Source organism: Alnus glutinosa, chromosome 8 (assembly GCF_958979055.1).
Source record: "Alnus glutinosa chromosome 8, dhAlnGlut1.1, whole genome shotgun sequence".
Classification (NCBI taxonomy): Eukaryota; Viridiplantae; Streptophyta; class Magnoliopsida; order Fagales; family Betulaceae; genus Alnus; species Alnus glutinosa.
Window position 1 is genome coordinate 27,917,554 of NC_084893.1, and position 23,824 is coordinate 27,941,377.

General features: G+C 37.8%; 2 protein-coding genes and 1 non-coding gene across 3 annotated transcripts; 2 read left to right on the forward strand and 1 right to left on the reverse strand.

Moving 5' to 3' along the window:
• Positions 1-451: 451 nt before the first annotated feature.
• Positions 452-5,541, reverse strand: LOC133875745 (sialyltransferase-like protein 2). The gene is made up of 11 exons (XM_062313971.1): positions 4,446-5,541; positions 4,307-4,380; positions 3,715-3,804; positions 3,424-3,501; positions 3,032-3,132; positions 2,337-2,529; positions 2,156-2,246; positions 2,011-2,075; positions 1,358-1,512; positions 1,189-1,270; positions 452-565 (listed from the first exon to the last, which is right to left on the reverse strand). Exons 1-11 carry the CDS (start codon positions 4,531-4,533, stop codon positions 452-454), a joined length of 1,131 nt encoding a protein of 376 aa, XP_062169955.1. The 5' UTR covers positions 4,534-5,541.
• Positions 5,542-9,762: 4,221 nt separating this feature from the next.
• Positions 9,763-17,242, forward strand: LOC133876566 (syntaxin-51-like). The gene is made up of 6 exons (XM_062314872.1): positions 9,763-9,911; positions 11,341-11,563; positions 15,771-15,976; positions 16,080-16,180; positions 16,312-16,356; positions 16,908-17,242. Exons 2-6 carry the CDS (start codon positions 11,346-11,348, stop codon positions 17,037-17,039), a joined length of 702 nt encoding a protein of 233 aa, XP_062170856.1. The 5' UTR covers positions 9,763-9,911; positions 11,341-11,345; the 3' UTR covers positions 17,040-17,242.
• Positions 17,243-22,400: 5,158 nt separating this feature from the next.
• On the forward strand, positions 22,401-22,539 carry LOC133876588 (small nucleolar RNA Z247). Its single transcript, XR_009901581.1, has one exon. It is a non-coding gene; the product is annotated as a small nucleolar RNA Z247 (small nucleolar RNA).
• Positions 22,540-23,824: the final 1,285 nt, after the last annotated feature.

Here is a 23,824-nt window from a genome sequence, read left to right on the forward strand (position 1 = left end):
AAATTATGTTGAATTTGAATCCTCTTCAATTCAAATGAATCACAGATGATCCAATTCATTAAAGAGATACCTTAAACTTTTACAAATGAAGCCTTTTTGTGAATTTATCATATTATTTATAATGTGCTAGTTGTTTGATTATAATAAGTGATGGAGTGTGAAGATTTTATGTGAATATGGGATTGAAGTGGTTTTTTTTATAGAAAGATTCAAGTTTTGCTGTTGGCCCTTGTATCTCTGTTGGCCCTTAGGTTGTCTAACTGATAGTTGATATATATTCCACTCATCATATAATGTGTCATAGCTTGCAGGACCAAGTATTGCATAGGTTTATCAAATTATGAGAGAAAATAGAAGTAGCACAACTAGTTCATGACCAATCAATTATGGCAGCCTGTTCTCAAATAGTGTATTCTCAAATTTAGAAACAGACAATAGAAGTTCAGTTCACTTACTTCAATAATTTCTCTGATGCGATTCTAGCGGCTCTAATTGTGCCACGGCTTGGTACCCATTTTACAACACGATTTGGATCAGCTCGCATGGGAGAATGGATTTTGATAAGCTTAACAAGCAGAAGAAAAAGATAAAAAGACAAAGTTAAAGATAAAAAAATAATAACCAATGAGAAGATTTCACTCATAGCAGGAAGGAAGAATGGAGTAGTGTTTATACAAGTTGCAACAAGGAAAATTTTATTTGCAAAAATGATATATAAAAATTTAGTTCTGGATATCAAGCAATCACCATGATTACAATTCAGTAATCAACATATAACTGTTTGCTCGGTTACAGCATTGGATCCCAGATGGCACTATCCTATGAAAATCCGATATTTTCTTTGTTACTTATAAAAAAAAATAATAAAAAATAAATTAATAAATTAATAAATAAATAAATAATACAGCATTTTCCTAGTATAGTGCCATCTGGGATCCAAAAATGGGGGTCATTGACCCTATACACCACATAAAGAAAAAAACTTCCACCAATGCTCCATGACCTCTTAATTAGAATTTGCAACTTCAAGCCTCCTTAACAGGTATTGAGCTTTGGTAGTCTTTCTTCTCTCTCTCTCTCTCTCAAAAAAAAAAAAAAAGGAGAGAAAAAAAAGAAAGAAGCTTATTCCAGTACCATTTTCAGGAGGTTAAGATCAAAAAAACTATAGAAGTATGAGCATATATATACTCCCAAACACTCCATCATTTGATAGTAAGCTCTACCGTGCAAAGGAGTATGACCTTGTCGAGATTCGGAGAAATATCTAGTCCTGCAAATATTATAAGGATCCCTGCTCAGGTAAACATTAGCAAGTATATAAATTGGAAATACCGACTGCCGAAAGAAATTTTTATACCATTCTTTATAACCGGGATCCACAGTGAAACCATACATATCTACGGATTCACAAATAGACAGAGCAAATTCAAGAGCCTTGAGCCCAGTTCCTTTTGCTGCTGAACCAAAGGATGCACCTAACATGAGATATACAGGATTTTTTATTGGAATTTCCTGCATAGATAGCCCCCAAAAAAGAAAACCCAAGGTTTCAGTAAGATAATTATCCCCAAAAGCGAGGAAGTAATGTCTCACAGTCCTATCGAGCAAATGCTAGGGCAACCATCTATTCTAGAGGGAATACAAATGAGCCAAGTTTCTACAAGTAGATGCAAGCAGAGATTTCGAAAATTGGTTTGCTTTTAGCAATTAAACTTTTCTCTCTGGGTTAAATTCACCAATTAAAGCACCAATTGAAAGTAGGGTCCTATAATATGTAATACATGTATGAACATAGATAAATATATGTAATTTTTAAGGGAAATGAATGTACAAATAACTATCATTTCCAAGTTACAAGAACAATTAATTAATTACATTTGTAATTGATGATTTACGGCAGTAAGAAAATGTTTAAAAGGAAAAGTTCAAACTTAAGCAACAAATATAGGAGACCAACTTCGTTTTTGTTTTGGTAGGATGAGCAAAACTAAAAGGAAACAACATACGAACCCGTATCATTTTGTTCATAATGTCATGAATTGCTGTTTTAATAATCAAGGCCTCCTTCCTCATTTCTGCAGAACCCATATCTTTAGTGTGCTTCTAGTAATATGTGACAGGCTTCACAAGTTACAACAAAGTATGGTGCCCATACCATCTAACTCCACAACTTTATCAAGAGCTTTGGCAGATCCCCTATTGAGGAGACGAAATGTACTCTTCTTGCCCACATAGTCTGAATAGTTCTGTAATAAATCAAAAATTAGAAAAGGTAGAACATTTATTAAGTGAAGTAAGCACCAGAATTTCTAAGATCAACATAGGAGCAGCTTAACCTGAATTGGAGCACCATTTTCTCTAATAACAGCATCATAACCATCTATCTCCTTCCCAAACCTAGTTTTCAGAAGATCTCCCGAGTTACCAATAACAGCGCACCTGCCAAATTGCCGTGGAAGATATGAAGGCATTTCAGGGAGTACCAGTGAAAGTTTCTCCATGCATAGCATCTTATTCTCACAGCGGTTGCTGCAACAGAGAATAAAACACATCAGCTTACATGTGGCTGTGAAGTTTCTCAGCAACTTTAAGAAACCAATTTACATCAGACTATAAACGGTGTATCTAAACCAAGTCCCAGACTCCAGAGAACTTTCTATCAAGATTTTTCTTTTGTATTAATTTTTAACTTCCTCATGATTTATAGGTAAAAGTACAAAGTAAGATGTCATTACACACACATAAAAGTTAAACATTCCCCACTACATGTAAAACTCTCATACTATACCACATCATAGTTTTACTAGAAATAGTAATCCATGACATATTCACACAGCTCATGGGAATAGGAAGGTTTTCATCATCATTCAAATAGTTCATGACTGGCTTAAATGAAAGTATATCAACTGCATCAATATCACATACTTCATAATATGGGTAGATACTTTCCTTTCAATATTTTCTTCTCATTTTTCATTTCACACAGAATAAAATAACTAACTGCAGTACCAGTCACTTTTAAACTACTCACAGAAGTATTCCCTTATTGATCCTGAGCCATGCGTATTCCTCCCATCCATTTGGTAAAGCATTAATGAACTCCATGGTGAGTATTGTGGTAATATTCCGCACCTGAGCAATCAACTCACTTGCAAATCAAATGTAAAGCATACAAGGAAATCCTAAACAAACAAATTGAATAAAAAAAAAAAATCACTATGAACTTGACAATAATCTAGGTAAAGAGAAATGGGAACAACAGATTTAACATTGTTACACCAAGATGTCAGTTAACTAAATGAAACAGCAATTAAAAAAATATCTCACTAAGTCTATTATAAGCATATCTTGTCTCCTTCAAAATTAATGCATACAGTTGAATGGTAGGATCACATATTTTGGAATGCAGAACCACAAGCTCACCTGTTCCCATGTAGCAACAGCTTCACACAAATTAAAATTAAATGATAACCCTTCTAGTTCACGAGTTTTAGGATCTCTCTGTTCACATACAAAATTTCCAAGAAACTAAGTCAGAGGAGAACAACATGCAGTTAATCAGTATAAAGAAATACCAAATATCATGAAAATAAAATATTAAAAAAAGTTCGTTGGAAAAATGACTCACATATCCCATATCATAATTTATACGTTTGCAAGTATCACCAGAACATAAAGTAGCAAATCTAATGAAAATCTAAGAGAAGAACCTACCCATTTGGGGACAGTGTCGCTCGAGAAGTTTATCGTGACTTCACAATAAACTTTACCACGCACAGCTTGTAAACCTAATCCATTTGCACTCTGAACCAAGAATCAAGTTTCAACAAATACATAAAATTCACACCAAGCAAAACTTTCCTACACTCAAAACATGTAGCTCACATAGATTTCTTTTTCTTTTTTAATGATGAGGAACCCTCCAAGGCAGTGCCACTTCGTATCCTCACCCCTATCAGGTAAACCTCATGCCCATGTAAAGCGACCAAACAGATTTCATATCTACTAAACACACTTCACAAAGAGTGTAACCACCCAAAACTCGAATTTTAACAGATATTTGAATTCCCTATATGCTTCAAGCTACTATAATTCTCACAACGTAACCTCATTTGCAACTAAATTCAAATGAAACGATTTTGTATCCAAACCCTCAATTAATCCAAAGACGATTTTAACAAGAAGCTAAACGAATTAGTAAAATCATTTCATTTCCCGGCATTAAAGAACACAAATTGAATCAATTAATACCTAAAGCAATGCCATAGATTCATCAATATTTATTACCAAAAAACAAAAACCTCACCACACACTTCTGGAAATCGCTCTGCAAAGACTGCCAGGCTTCAAAATCTTCATCGGAAGTCTGATACTTGCCGTCTGTGGATAGCACATTCGTCAAATTTGCACAAAGAATTAGCATACGAACACAATGTTTTACGTACAGAGAGTGGAGAAACCAGTGATGTAGACGACGATCGCAGCGAGACCAGAAGTTAAAGACAACAAGAAGCTCAGCCGCAAAAGCCTCATCAGATGCTAATTCACTTGCTAAGCTTCGAAAATCAAAGAACAAGAAGCTAGTCGATGAAGCAGTGGAAACCCTAATTTCAAGTTGTGTAAAAGTTGTGCACTTTTGGTTGTGCAAAAATCATACCCATAACATACTGGAGCTGCTCATGAGAAGTTCCCACATAATTCAAGTTTAAAATGTACATAAGAAGTAATTACATAGAGTATAGTTGAAAGAATAATAGTATGGAGGTGGGCCGATATCTTCATATGAATATAGTTCTAAAAAAAAAAAAAGTTGAAATTGCCTCAACTTGCTCGATTTCCCACTGAAACGAGAAAGAACACTCATGACACAATCTTTGCACTTCACAATAACAATTAAACAATCAAACGGTCTCATGGGCCTTCGATAAATGATCCGAAAAAGTGATAAGTAGTGTCTGATGCACAATGCAACCACTCAATTCACAACCACACGCTTCATCTGCACCAACAGAGATACAAGGGCCAACAGCAAAACTTGAATCTTTCTATAAAAAAACCATTTCAATCCCATATTCACATAAAATCTTCACACTCGATCACTTGTTATAAGCAAACAACTAGCGCATTATAAATAATATGATAAATTTAAAAAGAAACAAAAAAAAAAAAAGAAAGTGGGGGAGGTATATTTATCATTCAAATCCAAAAGCTCCATAAAGTTGAAAGATTATACACAAACTGCTCTCATAACAAGATCTATGGACAACCCATAAGAAAATCCAGAGAGACCCAATATACAATCTTGCCCCATTTGATTGGTTCCTGACAAAATGCGAGAAAATACAAAGAGAAACTATCTTACAATTTGACACTCAATTTCAGTAGAGCTAATGCCACTGGTTGAAGCTTGTCTTTCTGATCGGAGAGGAAAAGTCCCCGGCACCAAACAGGAAAAAGAAATGGGAAAATGTGAAATTTCATAAGCACGATACGCATTAACACATTTATTATACATACCGAGAAGTGATCGGCACACAATAATTATGTGCAGTACTCTAAGAAACATGGAATGGATTCTACGTGAAACTTACGTGGTACAATCCACCACATGAGACCTACTCTGTATCTATACCCCCATATCTATAAGGCCATACACTTTTCCTTTAAAATTTTGGGATAATTACACCATTGGTCCCTGTAGTATATCATAATTATTTTTCACTCCCTATGGTTTAAAAAGTTCATGGAAGGTCCTCGTGAGATGCAATAATTACAAATCGATCTCTGGCGTCAAATTCTGTTAAAATTTTTAACAGATTCCGTCAAATGCCACGTCAGCGACACGTGTCGCCAATAAGCGTGTCCATCGTAATAAAAAAATAAAAATTTATTAAAAAAAATAAAAATACTTATTTTTTAAAAAAAAAAATCGAAAAAAAATAAAAAACAAAAAAAAAAATGCTGAAGGGGCCGACCACCCCTTTGGTGGTGGCCTGGCCGCCCCCAGCGCGCGGCCTCACCCCCAGTGGCCGCAGGGGTGGCGCGCGGCCACCCCCAAGCCATTGGGGTGGCCTTCAGGCCACCCTTAGAAGATCCAGGGGTGGCGCGTGGGGGTGGCCGGCCCCTTCAGCCTTTTTTTTTTGTTTTTTTTTTATTTTTATTTTTTAAAAAAAAAAATAAGTATTTTTATTTTTTTTATTACGGTGGACACGTGTCGCTGACGTGGCATTTGACGGAATCTGTTAAAAATTTTAACAGAATTTGACGCCAAGGATCGATTTGTAATTATTGCATATCACGAGGACTTCCCATGAACTTTTTAAACCATAGGGAGTGAAAAATAATTATGGTATACCACAGGTACCAACGGTGCAATTATCCCTTTATTTTATAGTCAAAATTTAAAGTTAATACATCTAATGGTGTACATGATTTTACATTATTTAAATTTTAAAAGGCTTGTCAACATTAACTTTATATACATTATTAGATATATCAATTTTAAATCATAATCTTTTATTTAAATTTGATAGTATCCATTTCATTAAATGAAATAACGATCCAATCCCGATCTTATAAGTCCATTATGTCAACACTAGTGACTATTTGCTCTATATATTTTGCTCAAAATACATTTTGTTTAAACAAGTCCTACCCATGTATTGTTCTCAATCCTATACAAGCTAGTATGATAGTATTTTAAGAATTCAGTTTCAGTCTAATTTCAATTAAAATTGAATTTGTTGAAATTGAAACACGTATCTTTTGTATTTTTGTTATGGAACATATTTTATAATCTCAATGGTCGAATTCTAACCAAACCCTTATTTTTTTTAGAACATGTAGCATGTGCTACTATATATTGCTTAAAATGCCCGAAGGTATACATCTTGAGAATGAGGTACAAGACCCTTATACTCTAAGCCAAAAAGATCTGACTTAAAAAATAGTTGCAGAAGCAGAAACACCAAATTTTACCAGAATTACATTTGAGTCACTCTTACATTAACGGTCACTCTCAAATAAAAGAGGGCCAATCTAACAATTAGCCAACAGAAATTCAATAAAATTTGATCAATAAACAGACAGATTGTATCGGAGGAAACAAGAGGGAATACACAACAGAAAACAGAAAAAACCCAAAAAAAGGCTGTCGGCAGTAGAGGAAGAAGCGGATTCCGCCGGAGACGACGGGGCGTGGAGAAATCTAGCCTCCACTGAGAGAAGCTCAGGGAGAAAACAAAATACCTTAGTACCAAACCCTTATTTGAATGAGAAATGTTCAAAGAAAGCTTAAAATAAAAGGATGTGTTATTCATACATCACATTACTCTATATCAATTATACACCAAGACACATTGGGGTGTGGGACCCACATGTAGGGATCCCACACCCTATGTATTTTGGTATATGATTAAAGTAGAATAATGTGATGTAAAAAATTCATTTCCCTAAAATAAAAGATTTGTTCTCTCCACAATTCAAGAACCATCTTCTCTTTGAGAAGAATTTTTTAATAATTTTTTAACAAAATGGCAAAATTGTCCAAAAAAAAAGAAAAAAAAGAAAAAAAAAGAAAGGTGTGAAATGATAATTTTGCCATTCAATCTGTTTAAATGAACCGACTCGTGTCCAATTCAATTCCGGCTCCAATTATGTTTGGTCAAGCCCATGGATGCTTAATCAAGGCCAAAGAACAGGCCGAAAAAACAGAGTGGAGCAGCAAAACTAATTAGTAAAATCATTCGGCCATTCGTGAATTCTGTTCGTTTGACTTGGTTAGATTCCATTCGATTTTAGACTTTTCTCTCGACCCTCTCCAGAGAAACACCCCCATGAATACTTGCTTGCCGGGGGAGGGAGGCTGCCTTCCTCCCATCGGCTCCTTGTGCCCCTTAGTCCTCTTGGACTAAGGTGTCTTTTGTCCCCTCCCTGAGTTTTTCTCAGTGGAGGCTAAATATCTTCCAGCCACTAGGCTGTGGAGCTTTTGTTCCCCCCAGTAAACCCGGTGGCGGCTGATTTTTCCCTAGCCTCTAGAGGCTATGGTGGCTTATATTTGTGTTGGTTTTTCTTCTTTTTCTTTTGTCAGGTAGTAAAGCTAAAAGCATGGGGCCCAGCGCGGGGATATGGCGGCGTTCGTGTCTCCTAGCGGTGGTTTTTTGGCCTGCTTTTTCAAGGGTTTTTTCGATTTTTTTGGAGCCAGATCTACTCAACCCCGTTGTTTTTTTTCAAGACACGTGCCCCTCAGTCTCGTTCTTTGTCGTCGTCCGTTCCCGCTGCTGGAAGCATGTGTCACGTCGTTCGTCGGAGACCGGCGCGTGGCCTGCATGCGCCAGAGAGGCCTTTGCTATTTGGTGCGCGTGAAGGCCACGCTCCACCATTTTCTGGCCGTGCTCGTTGGGGATGGGGCTACGGTGGCGGATCTACGACTGGGTGCAGCTGGTGACAGCGTGTGTTTCCCACGCGCCGCCGTCTCCGGTGGATTACGTCCCTGTCTCCTCTGCCGGTTGCTGTGTTTTTTGGTCTTTTCTGCTTTGTGATGTTGTGAATCCTCTTATTTCTATGTACAGTCTGGCTGTGTATTACTCAGATCGGCCCTCTTTTATCTGAGTGTGAGCGTTAATTTAAGAGAGGCCCAAATGTAATTCTAGTAGGGTTTGAAGTTTCTGCACAGGCAGCTGTTTTTTAAGTCAGATTCTTCTGGCTTAGAGTGTAAGGGGGTCATGTCCCTTTATTTCTCATGATGTATGATTTGCAGTATTTATAATAGCACATGCTATTTGTTAAAAAAAAAAAAAAAAGTTAGTAAAACCAAAATGTAGACCTAAATCATACAATTACGTACTCACCACGAACTAATTAGACTAACGCAAAGCTCGCTGCCACGTGCTTTACGAAATATCCAACGCGTGGGTCTGAACATGTTGAAACTCACACCCCCTACTCTCTCTCTCTCTTCCTTTATGTATGCAGTATATATAATAGGGTAAATTGCACCGTTGGTCCCTATGGTATGCCATAATTAATTTTCACTCACTATGGTTTAAAAAGTTTACGAGAAATCCCTATGGTATGCAATAATTACGTTTTACTCCCTGTCGATTTTCCGTCCACAATTTTAACTGAATCTGTTAACCCTACACGTTAGCGACACGTGTCGCCATCTTATTGGCGACACGTGTCCATCTTAATAAAAAAAATAAAAATTTATTAAAAAATAAATAAAAATACTTATTTTTTTTTAAAAAAAATTAAAATTCAAAAAAACAAAAAACAAAAAAAAAAAAGAAAAAAACAAAAATGGGAAAGGGGTGGCCAGCCACCCCCAGCCAATGGGGTGGTGCGCGGCCACCCTCGGCCACTGGGGTGGCCGCGCGCCACCCCCAGCGGCCTCTAGGGATGGCGCGCGGCCACCCCCTTTCCCATTTTTGTTTTTGTTTTTTTTGCTTTTTGTTTTTTTGAATTTTAATTTTTTTTAAAAAATAAGTATTTTTATTTATTTTTTAATAAATTTTTATTTATTTTATTAAGATTGTACATGTCAGTGCCACGTGTCACCAATAAGATGATGACACATGGCGCTGACGTGGCATTTGACGGAATCTGTTAAAAATTTTAACAGAATTTGACGCCAGTGATCGATTTGTAATTATTGCATACCACAGGGATCTCTTATGACCTTTTTAAACCATAGGGAGTGAAAAATAATTATGACATACCACAAGGAATAATGATGCAATTTTCCCTATATAATAAATATAATAAATGTGTTAACGTGCATAGTGCTTCTGAAATTTCACATTTTCCCATTTCGATCTTTTTCCTGTTTGGTGCCGGGGACTTTTCCTCTCCGATCAGAAAGACAAGCTTCAACCCGTTGCATTAGCTCTACTGAAATTGAGTGCCAAATTGTAAGATAGTTTCTCTTTGTGTTTTCTCGCATTTTGTCAGGAACCAATCAAATGGGGCAAGATTGTATATTGGGGCTCTCTGGATTTTCTTATGGGTTGTCCATAGATCTTGTTATGAGAGCAGTCTGTGTATAATCTTTCAACTTTATGGAAATTTTGGATTTGAATGATAAATATACCTCCCCCACCTTTTTTTTTTTTGTTTCTTTTTAAATTTATCGTATTGTAAACCCTTGAAATAAAATGTTTTTTCATAATTCAATGAAGATTTAGATAGTTAGGTATGTTTTGATTTGATTTAAGCCTTTTCTCTGTTGCCTTAATCTTGGATTTTAGCTTCTTCTGTTTTTTGGATGCTGTATAAGGATTCATGTAGCCCATCCTAGGTGATTTGTATGTTGGCTTACAGGAGTTTGGATTAAGGTTTAGTTTAGCTGAGACCTCATTTTGCAAACAAGAGCTGTACTTGTGTCATGTGGGGATATGTTTTCTTTTGTCAAATTTTATTGCAAGTTTTTTGTGTAGTCTTAAGCTACCGGGTGCGCCTCCGAGATTATCCAGTGGGGTAGCTTTGCTGGTGTGAGTGAGATGGTGTTGGCTTGTTTCTTGGCTGCTTAAGCTTTTACGGTGATAAGTTTACCAATAATTTAATTCTGTTAGACTGTTGGTAGACTGAATTAACAAAATTAAATTGTTGGTAAATTTGGACCCGAGGATAGCTCAATTGGCTGGGGTCCACAACACATGAAGTGGAGGTCACTAGATTGAATTTCTCATTTCCCCTCCCATTGGGACAAAAAAAAAAAAAAACTTTGTAAAAAAGAGTTTCCATCTTTTTAATTAGTTAATTCTGAAGAAATGGGTAGTGTCCTTGATATATGCATGTAGCGTTTGTTAGAGCATAAATTATTTATTCTATTACTACTTTTTTGTGCAAAAAAGAACAGCCATTAATGGTTTTATGAATTTAAATTAATATGCATCTTCTTGAAAAGTTCTTTGGTTCTAGGTTGCTTGCAGAAGGTGGTCCTATGAGACTACTTGTTAGTTGGTGATGATTTATAACTAGTAGACACTGGTTGGATGTCTATGTGGTTGCATTTACTCGTTACTAGCTATAGATTGCCATGCAGGTAATGATTACCTGTGAAAGATCTAACCTGGCCAGCTTCTGTAAGATCTGTCAAAGGTTTATTAACCTAAATGTATAGATCTCATGCTTATTATACTATTATCCTTCTACTTCCCATGTCCATACCTAAACTTATATTTGTTTTCATTCTATTTTTGTCATTTTGTTCAAGGATTTAATGTTAAGAAGGTTTATTGTGTGTGTTTATCAGTGTTGAGGTTCTTTTGCCATGAATTTGTGGAAGGAAATTATCTTTGATTGAATTGCATACTGATTAATTCCTCCTCTATCTTTCAGTGTCAATGGCATCTTCTGCAGACTCATGGATGAAGGAATATAATGAAGCATTAAAACTTGCTGATGATATCAATGGCATGATTTCTGAACGGAGTTCATTGCCTACATCAGGACCAGATGCTCAGCGTCATGCATCTGCTATACGGAGAAAGATCACAATATTAGGGACTAGACTTGATAGCTTACAGTCCCTTTTGTCGAAGCTTCCTGGAAAGCAGCCCATGTAAGTTTTTTTAGTTAAACTGCACTAATGTTTTAAGAAAAGGACCAGCGATCACCTCAGAATAGATCTAAGACTAGAAATGTTGTCTTACCATGCTTTCTGTATTTTTTGATCTATTGTTTTCGTTATTCTTATGATCATACTGTTTCTATTTTTACTCCAGCTTTCTGTTACAATAATGTGCCATTGTTTTGCTTATGTTGCCACGAGGAAGGTGTCTATGTTAATTGTTATGGTTGTTGGTGATTAATATAATCCTCTTGCAATGAGAAGTTTGTTATACATTAGCATGGGTGTGAAAGAAATAAGAGAAGGCAAGTGTGATTGAAAGTGGCTAACTGGTTGATATGTTGTGCTGTATCATAGAAGCCTCACCTTGTATATTCTGGGCACTGGATTTTGTGGTGTTGGGAAAGTTCACAACTTAACTACTAGCTGGCATGCTCTAATGTAACAGGAAAATGCTGGTTGGATTGTGAACTAGAAAAAGAGCTAAGGGGAAATTGGAAGGGGTTGCTTGAAATGTCTGGTTTTTTCTCTTTTAATTTTCATAGTATCCTTCTTCTATTAGCACCAGCAGTATCTGTCCTCAAGAGGTAGTTCAATCGGCTGAAGACCATACCTCATGAAGTGGAGGTCACTAGTTCGAACCTCTCTTCCTCCCTATTGTGTGGACATGTCAAAAAAAAAAAAAAAACCAGCAGTATCTATCTTGGATAATTAAACTTCATATTAAATATATCCAATCCACGATGTATTCTCACAATAACTTTCTGGTTTTTTATTTTAGCCTATAGAAGTAAGAAATTTTTTAGGGAAAACTTTACTTATAACACCTGATCTTTTATCACTTTGAAAAAAGGTACCCAAACTATATATGTCCATGGAATTTGAGTGTGAGGGGTTCATTTCTTCCCCTTTGCCCTAGCGTCGGCGCGTGAGAGCGCGTCTAGCTAGGGGTTCGTTTCTTCTTGTCGCCTACCGCTTCCTCTATCTTTCTTAGTCTTTCGTTTGGTGCTCAGGTTTCGAGTTTCCGTTTTGCTACTCTGTTGGGGTGTGATTCTCGCAGGGGAGTCTGTCAGTGTTGCTCTTGGTTTGGGTGGTTCTTTTTCTGGCGATGTAATTTTTGGCTTGGCTTGGTCGTCCGTGCTCCGGGGGTGTTGTGAGATGGATAACAAATTTTTAGTGGAGTCAAAGTCTCTTGCTTTCCCTGTTTTGGTTAGGGCGATGGCGCTGAGGGTGGAGGAGAAGAGGAAAAAATTTCTGGGAGTGGTCATATTGAATTATCAGAGCTCTGAATGGCTTGCGTCGACATTGGAAGTGTTGTTGGGTTTACTGGAAGAGAAAGAACTTGTAAAGTCGTTCAGAGAGGGATTGAAACTTCTGATAGCTCAAAGAGGTGGGAACAAAGCTGGGCGCTTTTTAGAGGTTTCTTCATTTGGGTTTGGTGGTCGGAAAGGGTTCATTGTTATCCCTGAGGGTTGTGGAGGGTGGGGTTGGATCAAATTCTCTGATGAGCTGAGAAAGGTTGTTGATTTTCTCTCTGTCTCGGTGGGAAGTGGGAAGTGGGAGTGGTTCCTCTTCTTCTTCGGAGTAGAAGGAAGTGAAGGCTGTTCACCCGAGTTTGGGTTTGGCTTTGAAGTGGATGGGACCCTCTTTTGCGGAGGTGTTGAGGTCTGATCCGGCCATTGCTGCAAAGGAGTTGTCCATCGTGGGTGGCGGTCGTTCCAAGTCAAGGGCTTCGTTGCCAGAGCCTTGTGAGCTTGATCTTCTTCTGACGGTGTGGCATGTAGGGTTTGTATAGAGAACAACAGTGGATTGCTTCTTTGTGGAGTTGCATCAGCTCAACCTGTTGGACAAAGACTGTCCTCTTCGTCCGTAGGGTAAGAAGCATCTCTCATTTGAATTTCGAACATTCGAGATTGCAGACGTGGCGTAAGTTGGGTACCGGGTTTTATTTGGCTTTGGGCCGGGCCGTAAGGAATCTTATGGACCGTTTTTTCCGGGTCAGGGCTAAGTCGTAAATCTTTTGGCTTCCGCATGGCTTGACTCATGCCAAAAGCTAAAGTCTCCCGTCTGTCGAGTTCCCCGCCGGAGACAACGTCGAAGGTGTCATCTGGGTTGTATTTGGTTCGACCTCCTCCTGGGGGTTTGGAGGTTGCTGCGTCGGTAGCCACAGAGGGCGCGGGTCCGACAACCTCGGTTTCTGTTGGGGGTTCCATTAGGTCGAAGCCCTCGTCGTCGGTAGTTACAGGGACGACGTCGTTTATGTCTTCCATCTGGGGTGAGTCGATCAATGTCCATCCGATGCTTTGAAGCCAGACTTCAGCCTCTAAAGAATCTTCTGAGGGTATGGGTATGGTGTCATCGGGTTCTTTTAGGTTCTGTCATCCTCCTTTGCCAGCACCAGAGTTGTTGCTTTTGGTGGCTTTGGCAGCTTCTTTGGGTTCTGTTCCCTTGTTGGTCGGTTTTGAGTTGAACTCTTCTTCGGTGTCCTCCTCCTCTCTAGTCCCTGCGGTTCCTTCTGTGCAAGCCCATGCAGCTTCTTCTGTACATGTCCCTGTAGATCCAGTAGAAGAGAAGAAGTCTGCTGAAGATCCTAGTCGGATTCTAGAGTCTGTTGCTGCCTTTTCGTTATCCACTGGTTCGACTTTGGGAGAGAAAGTCCGAGATGCAGTCTATTGGTGGAGGAAGGAGGTATCAAAGCTTAAAGAGAAGAAGGATCAGCCTATTGTTTGCGGTCAGAATTGGGAGGAGGATTGTTGGAAAATCGAGGCAGATTTCTGGGGGAAGATCTTCGAGGTGTATCCGTTGGTGACTAAAGAACAGAGACAAAAGCATCGGGAGATTTGGGGCAAGATGATTGAGAACAAGAAACGTGAGAGTAAAAGGGAGCTTCAGAATCTACAAAGTTCTGTAAATTACGAAGACATCAAAGCTTCTTCGAGGTGTAGGAGAGACAAGGCCAATAGGTCATAGGGTGGGTTGCTTGGGGGGTTTTTTGTGGGTTGTTCTCAGGTTTTTTTGGTGCTGTTTGGTTTCTTTTGCGGGTAGTCTTTTAGTTGGTTCTTTGTTTTCTAAGTTTTGTCTTGGGGGCTGTTTGCTGAGTTTTTGTTTGGGTTTTTCGGGTCAACTGTGGTTCTCCTGTGTATACTTCCTATGTACGTAGGGGCGCCTTACGCTTTCTTTTCAATAAAATTTACTTAATTATAAAAAAAAAAAAAGAGGTACTCAAACTTTAAAAAGTATTAATTTAATGTATCCATCTTTCAATTTTTTTAAATTTCAACATTCCGTTAGAATTTTTCGTTAAATTCTACAGTGTTTATTTTTTCAAACAAAATTTATAAAAATTTCAAAGATTCAGGCATGGTTATTTTTGCAAATTCCGTTCAATTCTGACCAACACTTAAATCTTATCAGTTTTTGTTATTTTTTTCCTAAAAAAAGAAGGGGTATTTTGAGAATTTTGATAAGTTTTAACGGAAAATTCTAACGGATAGTTGAAATTGAAAAAATTTGAAAGATGTATAACCTAAATGGACACTTTTTAAAATTTGGGTACCTTTTTTAAAAAGTGATGAAAGATAAGGAGTTAGAGCATTCACAATAGCTTCCCAATCATTTTCCCTATATGTAGGGAACAAAACCACTTTTTTTTTTTTTTTTTTTTTTTTCCTTAAAAAAAAAATACGCCATAGCAGCTTCCCTTCATTTTTTCCTATATCATTAAAATATTATTTTTTTACTTTTATTTTAACTAAAAGTAAGAAAATGAAGATAAAGTAGGAGAGATAATATATTTTTTACCTTTAATTAAAAGTAGGAAAGAGAAATAAAGTAGGAGAAAGATAATATATTTTGTGAATAAACAATTGAATTGGGAAACACTATTCACTTCCCAGGGAAACGAAAATTTTAGGAAAGCTGTTGTGGAGGGGTTTTTGTAATTTTTTTGAAATTTTTCCTAAAACTTAGGGAACAGACCCCTTAGGGAAGCTGCTGTGAATGCTCTTATAAGTGAAGTTCTCCCAAATTTTTATGTTAATAGCTTGCTGGGACATCTGTTCTCTGATGGAGTGAGAAGTACTTCTATCTTTGATCAAGTTGGCAATATTTTCTTTTTAGTTGCTTGAATTGACGTTCTGAAGAAACTTTCTGGTTTTTGTTGTCTGAAGTTTATTGTTGTACTTGTTGTGATACTCAGATCAGAGAAAGAGATGAATCGTCGCAGGGACATGCTCGCAAATTTGAGATCAAAAGTTAACCAGATGGCTTCGACATTGAACATGTCAAACTTTGCTAACAGAGACAGCTTGATTGGCCCGGAAATAAAGCAAGCTGATGCCATGAGCAGAGCAGTTGGCTTGGACAACTCTGGCCATGTTGGGCTTCAACGGCAAATTATGAGAGGCAAGTTGCTATCACTTTATTGATAATAATACTTTTCCTTGTTATATTGTATTGCATATGTTTTTGCAATATGAATCTTTATGTGGTATGCTCTTTGAAACAGAGCAAGATGAGGGTCTTGAGAAATTGGAGGAGACTGTAGTAAGTACAAAACATATTGCATTGGCAGTCAATGAAGAACTTGACCTACACACTAGGCTGATTGTATGCATTTTCTCCCACCCTTTTGATTCATTTAGTTACTTGCCTTTTCTTTTTAAATGTGCGACTCCCATCTAAAATTAAATACTTGGTGATATTGACAAGCGCTGTGAATTTTAACTCCTGTTGTGCAGGATGACTTGGACCAACATGTGGAAGTTACGGACTCCCGGTTACGGGTAATGCACTCACTCCTACTTTTTAACTAGCACCAATAACTCTTTGTTTAGCAGGTGATGTCATTGCAAAATATACCAAAAAAAAAGTCCAGCAACTGTCCTCCTCAAAACCAAATGTCACTCATCACATAATAACTGATCCACCTTATAGTTCATAAATGACAAAAAAAAGGAGAAGGAAGAAGGAAGAAAACAACTCAAAATTTTCCACTTAGCATCACCTAAATTTCCTCTAAAAGTAGGGGTAAGATTTGGGTTCTTGGAACAAATGTTTAAAAAATGTCATTTTCTTTTTCAATTCCTCCCATCTTTCTGTGCGTAAAGGGTTCTCTTTTTTACTTGGTCATTATATATCGTTTAAAGTTTAGGATATCCACAAAAACACACAACACGAAACTGGATAGAGATCTCCAGCAATTTTGATTCGCGGCAATAAATGTGAGAGTTTCTATATAAAATGAATTTGTAATCTCTCTCTCTCTCTCTCTATTCTTTGATGTGGTGGAAATTTAATTATGTTTCTTTTGTGGTCTCTGCTACGGTAAAAACAGCGGGTTCAGAAGCATTTGGCAGTTTTGAATAAGCGCACTAAGGGAGGTTGCTCTTGCATGTGCATGCTCTTGTCAATCATTGGGATCGTGGTTCTGGTTGCTGTCATATGGATGCTGATCAAATATTTGTAAAACCAACAATGGCAAACACCCGCTATCTTTCTCTTCACGTGTTTGTTGGTGTGAATCGGTTTTCATTGTACGTGTTATCGTTCTAACAATGTGTCGGCCTTTCTTGTGTTCTTTTGGTGCTTTGTTTGTGAAACGTACTCGCAGAGGTGTCAAGACAATTTGTAAATCGTATTTGTAATCGGAATATACAAGTATTTATCTTCTCTTCTATCTATTTTTTGTAACCGACAATGATCCACTGCTACAGCAAACACCTGTTGCTCCTATCCTTCGTGGTTCAAGCCCAGTTGAACCTCCTAAATTCGTCGGTACTGGTCGACTGGTCGTCGGAGCCGAAGGCATGGGCTCGCCGACTCTGTTGTACCTAATGACGGAAACAGATATTCTCTTTTCATTGACCGGCTCCTCTCGGAATCGATGCGAAATCTGTATCTAGAATGGGTATGATCAATAAAGATTTCTAGAATGGGTGTCATCAATAAAACTATGCGGGTTTTTAATTTTCATATATTATATGGGTAAGAATTCTTTCTTCATATTAGCAACAATGGTACCAATTTACAAACATCTAGATATACCTTGGAAGATCCAATGATATTCTTCCAACGAATGCGATTCTTGATATCTAATTTAAATTATTCTCATAATATAATATTAGTTAACCATTAACACTAGGGACCATTCACATACATATTTATACAAAAAAAAATTAAGAGAAATGATTTATTTCTTCCTGTTTGTCATTCGTCCATCCTCCCATTTACAAAATTACCATCGGATCCGTGGGCTTATATGTGATAGCAAGTCTCAAAATTTAAAAGACATAAATTTCTTAAAAATCAGCATCTAAAAGTGAAAAGTCCTTTAAGCTATGAAAAAAGCATGTAAAAAGTACATGTAATTAAAAAATATGTGCTTCTCACATGCAAGAGATACATGTCGTTATTAGAAGTTAGTTTGTAAGAAATTTCATACCAACCAATTTGTATGAAACTTCTATCCAAATTGTTAAATATATAAAGTTAAAGTTTCAATTGTCGATTATTCGGTATAGATTTTCTCAAATTGCAATTAATGATTTCAAATATAAGAAATACTACATGCATTTCCCAAGCCCACACTCCTCACATAAAATGGTCAACATTGTGTCACATTAACATTTATTTTGCTTATAATAAAATATGGTAAATAATAAAATGATAAATGCTAAGGTTGATAAAAGTTAAAAAAAATTACTGTTATGGAAACATATTATAATTATTTTCTTTGAAAACAATGATTAAAATTTGAGACTAATATATTATATATATATATAGGGGAAGAGAAAGACAAAAGACAAAAAGGCTCTGGCCTAATATTCCTTGGGCCTTGGCCAATTGTGCGCTAGGTTCGTTTATCTTGGGCCGAGACTCCTAGAAATGAGCTCTGACGAGCTAATAATACTTCAATTTCCAATGCCCATAAAATAAGCCCAGCAAACCTTCCGCTAGTGACAACCATGGCTTTTCTTCTTCACCGGTACTCGTCTCAGGTTTCCTACAGTTGACCCTAATTAAATCAGAAATTTTACCCTCCAGTTTTGAGGTACTAATCTTTTTTAATTCCAATTTTTATTAATTTTATATACGTATTTGAGTTGGAACATTTGAATGCGTAATAGCTTTACGGAAACTTTGTATGGAGGGTTCTGGTGCAAGTAGATCAATGAAGTGCATATAATCGAACTATATATAGGAGTAAAGAATTTGAAGGAAAGAAAAGATGAGCGTTGTGCCAAAGGAGGCAATTGAGGTCGTTGCACAGAGCATTGGAATCACCAATTTGTCCCCAGATGTTGCCATCGCTCTCGCTCCTGACGTCGAGTATCGAGTCCGTGAGATCATGCAGGTATGGCATTTGATGCTTGTTCTCCTACATTTGTGCTCAATTTTGGTACAACTGTGAGTGTTATAGTGTATAGCATGGTGGTACTTGTTGGACATTGAAGTAGTCAGAAAATGCAAGAGCTAGTAGTTCACTTGCTAGTTCTTGAATTATTTGTTGAGCTGAAGAAACCCAGGTGTTAAAACTTTAGTTTGTTTAATGCTAACTCCAATTTCTAACACCCAATTGCATTTTACACACACACACACATACACAGACACAAACACAAATATGTAGACATGTTGGGTTGATTAGGTACATAAAAAGGGTAAAATTGAAGGTGAGCAATTGAAGCGCATTCTATCATTGAAGATGGAAGTAGAGTAGTTGAGATGGTCTTACTGTTCCGATAGCAAGAATTGAGGTTGTAGTTATGCTTTCTATGCTTAGTAACGGGGGAGAGTTTATTGGTAATGTAGCTTACATAATGTGGGTAATGAAATACATTGGAGGGATTTTGAGACTTTGAAGGAAACTGAAAAGGTCTGTTTTTTTTTTTGAAAATGCAGGAGGCAATTAAATGCATGCGCCACTCGAGGCGGACTAGTCTGACATCTGATGATGTGGATAGTGCGCTTAAGTTAAGAAATGTGGATGTAAGTTAAGAATATTATTATTCAGCTGACATTTCTTTTGATGCGTATGTTTTTGGTTCTCCCATTATTTTTATCCTCTTAGAACATTAAAAATGTGGCTCCTAAATAATTTAATCTTTTGTTGCTCTGTTATATTTTATATATCTCCATTAATTTGTGGTACCTGAGCTAGGGCTTTTTGGGCCATTTTGTAGAGGTGATCCTACTTATGTGGCCGCCATACAGATGATCTTGCTGACACTTGAGTGATCCAGTAAACATGTGGGATATTTTGAAATTTAGATGTTAATTTCTGTTTACGAGTGTCTCTCTTATTATACACCCCATGTATTGGGGTTGCTTTTGTAATGAAATTCATTGCTTATCAAAAAAATCTATTGAAGATGTGCGCATTCTCTCTAGCTGCCACGTGTTATACAAAATTGACCACCAAGTTAAATTCAAAGAGGTTTATCTGTAATTTGCCACTTAGGTTTCCATTTTCTTACTTATGTCTTTTCTACCTACTTCAGCCAATATATGACTTTACATCTGGAGATCCCCTGAGGTTCAAAAGGGCTGCTGGACACAAGGATTTATTTTATATTGATGACAAGGATGTGGAATTTAAAAACATAAGAACGTTCTTACAAATAATATTAACTTTACTGTTATAACTACTGTATTTAAATTACTTCTTAATATCTCATAACTTTCCTGATTTATACAGGTGATTGAAGCACCTTTGGCCAAAGCACCACTTGATACATCAGTTACTGTTCACTAGCTGGCAATTGAAGGTGTCCAGCTTGCAATTCCAGAAAATGCTCCAGTTGAAGGTGGCTAGCTAAACTTAGGTGCAACATAATTGATGAAATGAAGGATTTGTTCTGTAACAATGTACTCCCACATTAGGAAGACGAATAGCCTATGTAGAGTGAGCGGATTATAAAAGGCACTCATGGGTACTAAATCCCATATTAGTTCCTTACTAAGTGAAACTGAGTTTTATAAGTGATTTTAGAGAGTTCCAAATTGACTAGTTATTTTAGAATGATAGCATAGATGTGATAAGTGTTTTTCCTGGATCGTTACAAATGGTATCGAAGCAACCTAGTAATGTTATGTGGTACTGATGCACTGTATAACGTGGTCTTATCAAGGACATCGGAGATTTAAGAGAGGAGATTGTAACACCTCGGTCCTACATTGGGAAGATTAATAGTCATGGGTGCTATTAAAGTGGGTGAATTATAAAAGGCACTCATGGGTGCTAAGTCTTACATTGGTTCTTTATTAGGTGAACTGAGCTTTATAAGTGATTTTAGAGAGCTCAAAATTGACTAGTCTTTTTGGAGTAATAGCGCAGATATGGCTAGCTTTTTTCCTGGGTCGTTACATGTTCTCTACTAGATTGGTGTTGTTTAACCATAGAATCTCCTAGTCATTATCATGCTAAGGTAGGCATACACAAAGGCAATGAAAAAGGAATATCTCATGTTATGTCATATTAAACCTGCTAATCACACGTTTTGCTTGTATGTCATGTAACTTCTTATTGGAAAGCATTCACTACCAAGAACATTTATCTTTGATTGATTTCCCCATCCTTGGTGCTTTAGATTGACATTATGTTTGTTTGGTGTAGCACTTGCAGTGCCATCTGATGGCAAAAAATCTGAGTACACAGAAGATAGACTTCCCATTGACCTTAAATTACCTGTTAAGCATGTTCTTTCAAGGGAGCTTTAGGTAGATTCCATATCTCTTACTATTTGCATATCTTCTTTGTATTTCCATTCAAGGAACATTCTTATGCCAAGATTCTTTTGCTATTGCCTCCACAGCTATACTATGAAAAAATCAAAGAGTTGACTGTGAATAAGTCTGGTTCTGGCTATTGAATCTCAAGCAGCCAGCTCGGCTAATACACAGAACACAAGTTCCCAAGCCACTGAATTCAAGACGAGTCATGTTGATTCTCAAGAACCTTGAGGCTGTACACGATAGCCTCATCTCTAAGACCACAGCAGCCCTATGGCCTCCACGTTGCATGAGTCCTACAGCTGTCAACAGGAAACATGGAGCCCAAACTTTTCCTGGTCTTCAGGCTCTATGTGATCTGCTGTTTGCCAAGAGTAGAAACATTTAAGTTAATGTATTCTTCCATTGTAAAGCTTGTCTAATGTTTCCTTTTATAGTTTTCTCTTCTCTGTATAAATTGAGAACAGAGCACACTAGCTCTCCAAGACAATTACAGTAAAATCTTCCTCTTACATTGTCTTCGTTATATGGTATCTGAGCTCTCAAGGAGCAACCTACATTTATGTTCCTTTTTTTTTTTTTTTTTCTTAACATGTCTACTGTTTCTGAAACCTCATCCTCCACTCTTCCATCCTCCCTTCCTCAGTCCTTAAACCCCAACCACAAACTTACCCGTGAAAACTACACCTTATGGAGCACTTTGATTGTTCCCTATCTAGAAGGACAATCTCTTTTTGGTTATGTCACCGGAGACACACCTTACCCTCCTCAATATCTCTAGCCTGACAGCAGCACCGGCAACACTGAATCCTCTCTTCCGATTCTCAATCAAGCATTCTCAGCATGGTACCAGCAAGACAAACTCATCCTTAGCATGCTTCTCTCCACTCTCAGTGAGAGTACTCTAACTCATGTTGTTGGCCTCAAAACATCTCATGAAGTCTGGAAAACCTTGGAGCGCATGTTTGCCGCCCAATCCCAAGCCCAAGAAATGCAATGCCGTTATCAACTTGCCACCTTAAAAAAAGGAGCTTCTTCCATCTCCGATTATTTTCAAAAAGCTCAAACTATTGCTCATACCCTTGCAGCTATTCATACTCCTCTCAGAGACTCTGAGTTAGTCTCCTATGTGTTAGCAGGTCTTGGCTCTGACTATGATCCTCTCATCACCTCTATTACCATCCGCATTGATCCTATCTCTCTTGAAGAACTCTATGGCCATTTACTCACCCATGAGCAACACCTTGACCATGCCACCGTTGCTGCTGATCTTGCTGTTTCAAATGTCAACATTGCTCAAAAGAACAATTTCACCTCTGGACGTCCTCCACGCCCATTTTTTGCTCCTTCAAGACAACAAACTGTCCCTTCTTTCTCCAACCGTGGTCGTGGACGTCGGGGTCGGGGTCGTGGTTGTGGCTCCTTCAATCACTATTCCTCTCCTTGATAGACCTGCCAAGTCTGCCTCAAACTTGGTCACACAGCTGCTAAGTGTTACCATCGATTTGACCATGCCTATCAAGTTGAACCCGCCCCTCCCTCTGTTTATTACACTGCTCCTTCTGCTCCATCTGATGTAAGCTGGTATCCCGACACTGGTTCTACACATCATCTCACTCATGATCTGTCCAACCTTACCATCCGTGCTGATGAATATCATGGTCCTGACCAAATTTCGCGTCGGAAATGGCCAAGGTTTGCCCATCTGTCATACTGGTCTCTCTTCCCTATCTACTCCTACTCGTGTCTTTAAATTATCTCAGCTTCTCCATGTACCCCAAATTCAAAAAAAATTTATCTCTGTTAACAAGTTTACTCATGATAATCAAGTGTTTATTGAATTTCATCCCACCTTTTTTTGTGTCAAGGATCTATACACGGGGACCTTGCTTCTCAAAGGGCCGAGTAAGGATGGCCTCTACCCCTGGCCTGCTTCTCCCTCGTTGCGTAGTTCTCCTGCTTCCTTCGTTGGAGAACGAGTCTCTCTTCATCAGTGGCATTGTCGCCTTGGTCACCCTGCTTCTCTTGTGGTTCAGCGCATTTTGTCTAGGACTGACCTTCCTATCGCTTCCACCAAGCAATCTTTTGTATGCCCTGCGTGTCAACAAGGCAAATTGCACAAGTTACATTTTGGTTTAACTTTCTCTGTTTCCAAGCATCCTCTTGATCTTATGTTTCTCGATGTTTGGGGCCCTGCTCCTGTTGTATCATCCAATGGTCACCGTTACTTTCTTAGTGTAGTTGATGATTTTAGCAAATATATTTGGCTATTTCCTATGGCATGCAAGTCTGATGTTACTTCCGTTTTTATCAAATTCAAACGCAATGTTGAAAATTTATTCTCCCGCTCCATTAAAAGCATCCAAACCGACGATGGGGGAGAGTTTATTCCTCTTCAACGTTTTCTCCACACTGCTGGCATCTCTTATCGTCAAACTTTTCCTCACACTCACCATCAAAACGGTAGTGTTGAGCGCCGCCATCGCCATATTGTCGACACTGAGCTCACCTTACTTGCCCACT